Genomic DNA, 10,381 nt, shown 5'->3' with positions numbered 1-10,381 from the left:
ATGTTCTGTGTTACGGCAACTCTTCTGTTCAAAACAAATTGTAAGGGATCCTCTGGAGTGCTACGGAGCTGATTACTTGAATATTTGAGGGTTCCCAGACGTCGGAGTGGAGCAGACGACTCTTTTGAGCTAGAATTGCAGTCGTCGATACACTGGGGACCTGTCACCAGTTTGTCCCACTCAGAAGCTCGCCAGTCCTACCTACGCAATCGGTATAGCCTGTCTAAATCCTATTTCGTGCGATATTCATATCCAGTGGCCCCCATCCCTCCTGAAATAGACCTCTTTCTGCCTCTGCGCATATCGATAGTGGCGACAGCGCCAATAGTGCCCACACCGCCTTCGTTCCAACTGCTATTCAATGGCCAGGGGGAAACGGGGGGCGGGTCGCAGGCCTGCTGCTTCGTCCCGCAGCACAGCGGCTTCCCGAGGTGCTTCCCGTGGCGGTGCAGCTGCCTCAGCGAATGCAGAATATATGTCCGACAGCTCTGAGGACTTCTTGCCTCTGAGCGGAGGGAGAAAAGGTGAACAAGACAGCGAAGACGAGACCACAATGATGCAACAGATGGGCTTTGAGGATGCCGAGGACACTGCCAGTGACGAGGATGAGGAGGAAAGCACGGAGGGGGGATCGCCAGAGTCGGAAGAGGGTAGTGACGACGATGACCAAGATGATGTTGACGCTTCAGGTGAACAAAGCAGTTCTTATTTGCTTTCTTCCGTGTGCATGCATCCACTGCTGCCTACGCCAGTCAGACTCGAGTTTAGGTACAGCCAACTACCAACTCCCGCTTCCCCCTTTGTTCATAGGCCGCTGTGGTGCTGCTGGGGGTATCTAGTGGCACTTTTGTTTAAATAAATGAACATCTGCAGTGTTAAGTACCTCTGCAAACATTTGCCTAAGACCTGCACTAGTGCTTTTTCGCGTGTGTTGCTGCTGCCAGATGATGCCGCCGCCAACTCCGCCCCCAGCTCCGATGAGGAAACCCGCACGGCCTGGGGCCGGAAAGCCAAAGACTTCTACGACGAAGGGAGCGACGAGGAAAGCAGCGAAGACGAAGAGGAGCTGCAGGAGAGAGCGGCTGAGGCGGTGCGGGTCACGGAGGTGGAGGAGATGGAGGGGGTCAGAGAGGAGCACTTCGGAGCCGATCCCAGGTCCATTGAAGCGTTGAAAAAGCTGCTCGACATGCAGGGCAAGTCGCTGCCGCAGCAGCAGAAGGGGGCCGACAAAAAGGCGGCAGAGGGAACTGAACAGGAAATGCTGTGGCAGGCGAGGCTTGATGCGGTAAGCCGTTGGCCCCGTGCGAGGATTCACTGTTTGACAGAAAATCATCAAAAAGTCGAACAAGTGAAGTGCAGTTCATGGCTAAGGCCATGAAACCCGTTTCATTCCGAAAGCTAGAGTCCAGTCAGAAAAGGGAATGTCCAGGCCTGATAGGGAACTAATGGACAAGTACTTGCAAGTTTTATAGAGCAACGATCTAGTCATATAGTGGGAGTGGTCGTATTGACACCTTAAAATACTTTGGGTGGATCACTGCATGCATATCTCATGCTTCTCATTGAATTTAAGGTTTGTGAACAGCTGCATAGCGTCGTTACATTTCCCCGTTTTCCCCCCCGACCGCTTTGAGTTCAGGAAGTGGGTGCAATTCTGGATGGATTTGCGGTTTCTACGGAGCAGCAGCAGCAGCAGAAACCGCAGGCGGCAGCAGCAGGCTTGAGTGAAGATGAATTAAAGGAGATAGTGAATACGGCCCACCCCGAGCTGGAGGGGCTGCTACAGGAGCTGCGGGACTCACTAAAGGAAATAAATCAAAAAGTCGAACCGTTAATCACTCTCGCTAAGGCCAAAAGGTTCTTAACCCAAGAGGTGCGTCATTTTAGGTGTACGCGGAACTCACAAACTCACGACCCCGGCACTGCAAGGTCAATTTTTCGGCTGTTACTACCACTTTTCTTGTTATTTGTATTCTTCTGTTTTTGAAATTTTTATCATCTCGCCTGTGCACCTTTTGAATGTGAGATTTTTAATTTTTGCTTTCGGCATCATATGTCAGGGCGTGTCTCTCTTGGACGCCAAGAACCAGCTGTTGCTATCTTACTTGACATACCTTGCCTATTACATTTTGTTGAAGGCGCATGGGGTGCCTATTGCCACTCATCCCGTCCTTGAGCGCCTAATAGAGACGAAGCTACTGCTGCAGAAATTGCGGCCGATTGAAGCAGCACTGAAGCCGCAATTGCAGCGGCTGCTGTCTAGCGCAAGGGAAGGTACGCGGCGCTGTTTCTTGTCCCTTCTGTGTTCTGCGTTATGTAATTGCGTGTTTAAGTCATTGTAGCGTGCAGGTGCATTTATGCCACTGCGCAAATCAGCTGTTATCACTCCTGTACCTGGATAGAAACAATGCATAGGTGTGGTTTATTCTGTTTAGGGTCACATGGTTCAGCGGCGCCTCGCGCACGACCGGAAGCTTTTGCTGCAGTTGGTGAATCTGATGGGGATGAGAGTGGAGATGACAATGGAGATGAAAGTGCAAGTGGGAGTGAAGCCTCAGATGTAGAGGGAGACGAGACCAAACTGTCGCCACAGATGATTGAGATGGAACACATTGCAGATAATGTACGGAAGCTTTCGATCAGAAACTGTAAACCCTGGGGCTGGACTATCTGCCTTCTGGTTCTCCTTTTTCTCCATCCCATTTTCCGTTGGAGTTACAGCCAAGGGCATACAAGATCGCACGTCTTTCTGCTTATTTTGCTTGACTTTGCATGGGTCATCCAGGTTCTTACATTTCCCGTCTTATTCTCCTGTGTTCAGGCCTCAGCATCCAGACGTGCCGCTCGCGAGTTACAACGCGCTGCAGCCCGACTAAAGAAGAGCGAAATGGTGCGGGCAGTGAAGGAAATGACTGGGGATGCTCCTGAGGAAGTAGGAATAGAAAGGTGGTTGGCGGCTAAGGCCCACAAAGAGGCAGCCAGGGAGGCGGGGCTAGTAGGAGACGATGAAGACATGCAGCTGATGAGAAGGTCTTTGTCAAAAAAGGAAAGGAAAGGTAAATTTGCGCATGTATGGGTCTACATGGAGTATGTTTAGGATTAATGGCGGATATTTCTCTGTTCAACTGTACTCACTATTCCTGTTGAAGGGTGGGGAGGCTTTGTGGTTGGGTATGGGGGCGCAGCTGCCCTGAAGTGCACAGAGTGATATATCAATATTACCTCAATTTGAAATGAAAAGCGAAGTTTGCCTATTGAAGTTGATCGCGAAGAGCGCACGGTTGACACAAACGTCCACTGGTTGTGCATTAAAGGTGTGGATGCTTGCTTATATATGCCCATGTAACTTCAGATGGTGCTCGTATACAGCTACAAAGAGACGCTTACAAGTAGTTGTCTGTAGCGCTTTTGAATAGAACTACGGTTTCACTCGTTGTCGTCGCTCATCATGCTGCAAATTGCGCCACGGTTCAGAGCCTACTTAAGTATCTATTAAGCCGAGAAGATTAGAGAGGCAACGCCCTTTAGCTTCAAGCTGTAGGTATTGTTTTTATTTTGAGGTTTGTGTTTTATAAATATAATTGCATTCTTTTTGCGGTGGTTTGTGCACAGTCCAAGCCGCTCAGCGCGCGCTTTTTGAGCGCCGCGCGGCTCTTTCTGTTGGCTCTACCTTAGAGGATTTATCAATTTTTTGTGAAGAGGAGTTGGGGGGTGTTGGCGAGGACGACGATGGACCCTTTGACTTGCAAAGTAGAGGGAAAGGGAAGGAGAAAACCCGAGGGAGGGGCATGTTAAGTCACTATTTGAATGCAGCAAAACAAGCAGCAGAAGAAAACAAGAAACTGAACAAGGCGTTTGCAGAGAAACTCGTCATCGCCAGACAACAAAATCTTCAACATTTGAACAGGAAGAACCATAAGGAAATGGACAAGTGAGGGAACGGGCTTCATTCCCAGGAGATGAGGTGTTTGCTCATTTGCAAAGTGTTCAAACTCACACAGTGCTGTCGCTGGGCTAGTTTCCGCCAAAGTTTATAGTGAAGCACAGAACGGAGTCTACTCTAATGCCTCAGCGTACTAAGTATTTGTATGTAGGCATGTACGGTGTATTTATAGCAAATCTCCGTGCAACATTTAACGTCAAATGCACTGGTTAGCGTAGTGCCCTGAACACAACACGGAAGGTGATTTATATCGATTCAGGTCAGCTCCAAAAAAAACGACAGCAGGGTCGGAAGAAAGTGAAGACGAAGAGTTTGCGCGTTTAGTTGAGGAGACAAAAGTGCGAAAGGAAAAGAAGAAGCAACAGATGAAAGAAAAGGCGGAGCAGTTCCTACCAGAAAGTGAACCGGAATTTGAAGGAAGAAGGCGTGAGTAGGCTGTAAACGTTGTACTGTTTCACTTAGTGTATGCGTACCAATTCAATACTCAAATGGTTTCCTCTCCTGCTCTTCCGTTTGTGTTTCTAGGTGCGTAGCATACTGCTATTTCCGTCTTCATTCAGCCGTAGTTATTCTTTGACAGTTTGATGCATGGATGGATAAGTTCCTGTTTGCTTGGGTGTGTCGTTCGTACTGACCTTCGGCGCGAAGTTTCACTTCAACAACTTGTTCATGCGCATTTTGTTGATATTTTTGTGCAGTACTACTGTGGGTCTTCGTACAACTGTGTACATTTCACTGCACACGTATGTAGTAAAAGTTTATATTTATATACGCAAATGCATGTATACATGCATACAGTGTATCAGCGTGTGCATTTGCTTACGCGAATTCGTGTGTATATTTGAGACACTACATCTTAATATACGCCAGCTGTGCACTCGTGCACGTGAGCATGTTTATCTATCGTGTAACCACTGAAAGCATTACTGGACAAATCTGTACTATTCTTACCATTAGTATCGATTCCTTTAGCTTATTTGTATTCCATGTAGACGTGACGAAAGAAATAATGGCGAATAGAGGGCTCGTGAGGAAGCGAAAAAAGTATGAGGGAAATGCGCGCGTCCACAACCGAATGAAGTTCGAACGGAAAACGAAGAAGCTCAAAGTGAGACTCACTCGCTTGCCTGTTTGTGCTTGTCGTTCCGTTTTCCCTGTTAATATGGTTTACTTTGTCCCTTTCGCTTTAGACCGTTTCCTCTAGCGCTCCCTCTGTCGGGTCTACTTCTTTCTGCTCCGCTTAAACGGTTTGCCATGTGGTGCTCTTTGGCACCCATCGGCGATGATAGGCTTAACCAGCCGGTATGCGAGTTGTGTTCTATATCTCCTTTCTCTCTGCAGTCACTGAGGCCAGAAATGCGTGCAGTGGAAGACCGGAGCTACGAAGGCGAAGTTTCTGGCCTGCGTGCAAACCTGAAGAGGTCGCGAACACTGAATTGAAGCTCCTGGCACTTGTCCCAGCTTAGCTAATAAGCAATTAGTTGTCTACTCTTCCAATTTTTTTCCTCTCTGAAGGGACTTGGGCAACCGCCTCGCTACACCTGACTTGCTGCTTTATTTCGTTGCTTTTCGTCAGCTGACTTGGGTTTTCCGTAGCTATACTTCAATTCAGGTCGCAAATGCAGTTGGGGTATCAGTCCTAGTGTATGCTGGTTGAGTTCAGGTCAGTGCCCGTCTTGAGTTCCTCAGAAGTATGATAGGCTTTGAAGTTGAGTTTACTCTGAAAGATACTGAGTTACGTGAATCCAAAGCTTTCTTGCTTCTTCGTGCTGTCAAATTTCGATTCTTCCGGAACCCGCGGATATGTCTACACTGTGTAAAACCTGCATGGATATTGGTGATAGTGATGGCAGTAATTGCAATTAGCTCTCAGTAACACACATTACATCGTACGAGCAACCAGCCTACTGCTGGGGCTCGTAGGGCTTGAGATTGACAGTGACAGTGTAGTCTTGCTGCTCCGGGTTGACTTGCACCTCAATGGGCTCGCTTGTGACCAAATCGCCCTTTCTGGGGGTGCGCTCCTCCTCCTGGGGGTTGGTGTAGCCGTCCCAGCCCACATGAACTGCGGCCTCAATGGTATACTTGACGGATTCTTCTGGAGCAGTTGGCACCTTTGCGCAGAGGAAGGCGGGAACTGGCTTCTGAGGCACGTAGATCGCACTGATATCTCCGGCGAAGAGAGAGATAACCTCGGGCGCTCCGGTGTCTGGATCTGTCTCGCGCAGAGTGACCACCAAGTATGTGGGCTTGGGCAGAGAACGGGGAGCTTTAATTTCCACGGCAGCCTTCACAGCGATGCCAGACACGTCTTCAGATAGCTGTGTAAAGTTGCAGTCAGCCACAGAGAGCTCGCCGTTGCTAGTGCCGCTGTCCACCTTGGCCAGGGTCAGGTCAGCCTCGTAGCTGTCGCTTCCAGCTGTGACTACGGTTTCCCCAATGCACTCAACTCTGTCTTCTTCGCTTGCATCCAAGATGCGGGCCTTGAGTGAGATCTTCTGGGCGTCAAGCTTTTGCATGTCGGCACAGAAAGAATAGGGGATCTCGGACTCTGGAGTGTACTGCTCGAGCGGAATGGTGTGCGTGTAGATGGGCTCCTTTGGCTCTTCGCCGGATGCCACCTCTTCAGACACATCAATCGTCAGCACAGCGTCGCGAGACAGACGTCTTGGCCTCTCGTTTTCATCAAACGTCGCGCGGCCTTCGAAACGAACCTCCCCAGCAGCACAGGGGGGAGGGGTTTGTTCAGGCTCAGCGCGCACAGCCAGCGCGGCCGCAAGGGCCACGGCGATCAGGTGCTTGGGAGCCATTTCCCAACAATGTGGCGAAACCTGAAAAAAAAACACTCTAGACGCAAAGGGGTAGACGACTCGCGGACACAAACCGGCCATTACTCGATTGTTTTGCGAGTCACATTTGACATGAAATTCAAATGCAAATGCACAGAGTGGGGGGCTGGCGAGAAGAAGCCTAAACCGAAGCACTGCAATAGATGCGCCGACGTTGGCAGACACGAAGTAAGCATAAAAGACTCAATGCATTGACGGTCAGGTGGGAAAATAAAACATTGAGTAGTTCCATGTCTATTTCATAGCTTGGTAATGATTAAAGGAAGAAGACAAGTATGAAAGCTTCACTTTCACCCATGCGTTTGGGTTGCTCGCGAACGCTCGTTCTCAGAAAAACAGGACATAAAACAACCCAGGGCCAAAAGTTCCTTTCCTTACCTGCAGTAGTTCAAGGCTTGAACATATAAAAGAAAGCTTTTAATGTTCTTTTAAATGACATAGTCATCATAATTTATGAACGCATCCAGCCTGTGTACCGTGCGCTGCTGCCTGATAGGCGGGGTGTCGCCTATCGCTCAGGCTGCACTGGTCGCGCTGCCGACCAGACCGGGTGTCTGTGAGCGACTATTTCACCAAGTTGTGGCTTTACTCACATGAAACACAACCAAATGGACGAAAAGTCCTGCATTTTAACATTTAAGTGGCTGATACGTCGCCGAAAGATGTCACTGTTGATGCAACAGCAAGCACACTTCCCCTTGAGCACCCCACTGCCCTCTCTGCGTTGTCTGCTGAATCCAGCGCACTCAAACCAGCCTTGCATCTTGGCAAAGGAAGCCGAATTATTTTTATATTAGTCTAAGTGTGACGATGGGTCAATTTGAGGCCTACACAACGCGCAATTATCGCGCCTTGCAGGCGGCTACGGAACATGATCGCACCACGAGAACATTCCCACGTACCTAGACTCCCAGCTAGCTTGCAATGCTTCATATCAGCACTAAAATGCATAAATTTGGCCTGTTTGAGACACGCAAAAATGGGAGTGACTGCGGACCCTTCTGAACTCCCGGTATTCGTCTAGATGGTGACCTTCGGCATCAGATGCAGGCGAAAATAGTGCTTTTGCACACAACCAGACAATGGGTATGCCTTGCACACCTAATAGTAGTAACGTATGGCAGCTTTTGGCCCGCGTTTGAAGGCTGGGCCACTGCAATGCCACATACCATGAACAACCACTGTGATGATACTTGAACAAGTACCGGAAGCTGCACATGGTGGCAGCATATAGCCGTAGCAAGTCTTGGGTCCTTTCAGCTAGTGTCAGTTGGGTGTGGATAGCAGCAGAAAGTCGTGGAAAGCCCTAGGTAGTTCCGTAATTTCAGCTACGGCCAGCCCCCTGGCTAGCCTGCATTGTCTGTGCCACTAATTGCAACCAATGGCACACTATGGCGGGGAGACTTTTAAGCTTTCTAACTAAGTAGAAAAGCCGAAGTAAATATGCCGGTATGTCTTCATATGCGCAAACGTATACCTTTGTTTGGGCAGGCCCGTTTAATTCCAGTGAAAATATGATATGCAAGGTTGCTTGAACGTTATGAGTCACATGCATGCATTTGCGCTTTTATTTGACTGAGAAAGGCTTTATCATTTCAAATTTACATTTCTTCTCGCTGCTGTAGCGTAAAGTAGTCGTCAGCTGTTCTTACCGCCCTATGATTTCCTGTTTTCAAGCTTCTGCTTAATTAACATGCAAGTCCCTGGGCTCTTTACATGCAGTTTTTAATCTATTTGCTTGGTTCCTCACCTCTTCTTGTTTTTTGGTTACATATTTGATCTACCTTTTTTGGCCATCGCCTCACTGCATTTCAAGTTTATCCTCTCTTCTTGTTCTTCCCTCTATTTAGTTGATTGAACTCCATACCAATCGAACTAAAAAGACCGAAACAATAAGGCGAAATGGCAAAGTAAAGCAACAACCCCAAATCCGCCTTTGTCATCTTTGCTTGCGTTTGTCCGTTCGTGTCTTGCTTTTTACCGTTGTGTGGCTGTCGCAAGAAAGCCTCAATCCTAGGCCCTAAATTCTAAACCCTAAACCCTAAACCCTTGGCCCTGCAGTGTGTGCTGAAATGTGCGGCGGACAACAGCTGAAGGTACAGTATCCGCGTCAATGACATTAGAAACAAAATCATTCGCAGAATCAATTGCAACAACAATCCTAGCAGCAGGAGCATCAGACCTGCTGGGAATGCTTTGGACACCGTTGCTGTTGCTCTGAGTAAGGACTTGTTGAAGTCTATTTGCAGTCCAACTGCTCCTCCAGTCTAATTCAAACTACAACTGGGCTCAACAAACTCTATTGCTGGGAAATATTTAAATTCTAATGTTACTTCTACTGAAACTTACTGCTGGTGTAGTGGGGTACCCGTGGAACAGCGGCAGCGTTTTGCGGCCGCTAGTGTGGCGGCGACGAGAATTTAAATCGATCATGAGTGAGAGCCTAGAAAATGAAAAATTATGAATTAAACAATTAAAATTAATTTATTCTTCACCACTTTCGCATTGAAAATGTAACGGGTGGCGCCTTCAGCGTTTGTTCAGCTGAGGTCGGCCTGCACACCGGGGCATCGAGCGCTGCTTGCCGAGTGAATAGAATAGGCGAACATGAATCGTCTTAGATTATGTAGAAAGAAGCAAAAAGGAAAATAAATATAATAAGTTATACCGACCTTATGTACGTCAAGGACTCGGGCGCTACAGCCCGGAGACAGTAACTGTGAAGGGAGCGACAGCCTCAGCGATTTCCGAGACACTCCATGCTGTACATTGACCTTTATTTTTTTCATGTAATAGCTTTGAGCCCTTGGAGAATCCTTAGTTTGCTGTTATTTTTTTGCAAGCCTCTGCCAAGGATGCGCCGCATGCAGCAGCAACAGGAGCAACGGCTGCAGCACCAGAAGCCTAATTAGCAGCAGCAACAGACTGCTACTCTCGTCGCAGCTGCCCGGTTGAGCTACCGGGGTCCTTTATGCGCCAGGTCTTCTCCGCTGCAGCAGCAACAGCAACAGCAGCGTAGCCACCAGCAGCAGCAGCAGTGAGCTCCGTCTCGTCCTCATCCAGTAGCTGCTGCTGCATGCAGCTTCTCCGTTGACACGGCAGAACCATCTTTTCATTATCTGCCTCCTTAGGTACGGCCGAAGCTGCGTGCATTGGTCGTTTCTGCGCCGCAGCTGCTGCTGCTGCCGCAGTTGCTGCTGCTGCTGCTGCTACTGCAACTGCTGGAGCTGAGGCTGCGTCTTCTTTGCACTGAAGACTCGCTGGATCTCTTGTGGGCTGGCCTGGAGCTGCTGCTGCTGCAGCACCAGGGGCACGGGCGATGCTGCTGCTGCAGCTGCAGCACCAGGAGCATTGGCCACGTCAGGTGTAGTACGAGCAGCAGCAGCAGCAGCAGCTTCTATCGCCGCAATGCCTGACTTCCGCCGCATGCACTCCTGGTTCTTTGTTGAGATCACGGCAGCAGCTGCAGCAACTTCTGCTGCAGCAGCAGCAGCAGCTCAGTCATCAGCACCACTAGCAGTAGCAGCAGCATGAGCAGCAGCAGAAATAACTACTACAACAGCAGCAGCAACAATAGCAGCTGCAGCAG

At 49.0% G+C, this 10,381-nt stretch overlaps 2 protein-coding genes across 2 annotated transcripts; one reads left to right on the top strand and one right to left on the bottom strand.

Annotated features, from left to right (window-relative positions):
- Positions 1 to 361: 361 nt before the first annotated feature.
- On the top strand, positions 362 to 5,383 carry ETH_00018900 (uncharacterized protein; the record flags this gene model as incomplete). Its single annotated transcript, XM_013376364.1, has 10 exons — positions 362 to 689; positions 945 to 1,285; positions 1,640 to 1,873; positions 2,061 to 2,274; positions 2,436 to 2,623; positions 2,822 to 3,056; positions 3,613 to 3,931; positions 4,203 to 4,369; positions 4,936 to 5,051; positions 5,285 to 5,383. The coding sequence occupies 10 exons, from the start codon at positions 362 to 364 to the stop codon at positions 5,381 to 5,383; spliced, it is 2,241 nt and encodes a 746-aa protein (XP_013231818.1).
- Positions 5,384 to 5,847: 464 nt separating this feature from the next.
- On the bottom strand, positions 5,848 to 6,753 carry ETH_00018895 (uncharacterized protein; the record flags this gene model as incomplete). Its single annotated transcript, XM_013376363.1, has 1 exon — positions 5,848 to 6,753. One exon carries the CDS (start codon positions 6,751 to 6,753, stop codon positions 5,848 to 5,850), a length of 906 nt encoding a protein of 301 aa, XP_013231817.1.
- Between the last annotated feature and the right edge of the window lie 3,628 nt (positions 6,754 to 10,381).

Source organism: Eimeria tenella, genomic scaffold, assembly GCF_000499545.2.
Source record: "Eimeria tenella Houghton genomic scaffold, Eth_scaff34, whole genome shotgun sequence".
NCBI lineage: Eukaryota > Apicomplexa > Conoidasida > Eucoccidiorida > Eimeriidae > Eimeria > Eimeria tenella.
The sequence above is the reverse complement of the archived record's forward strand: the minus strand, read 5'-3'. Positions and strand labels throughout refer to the sequence as shown.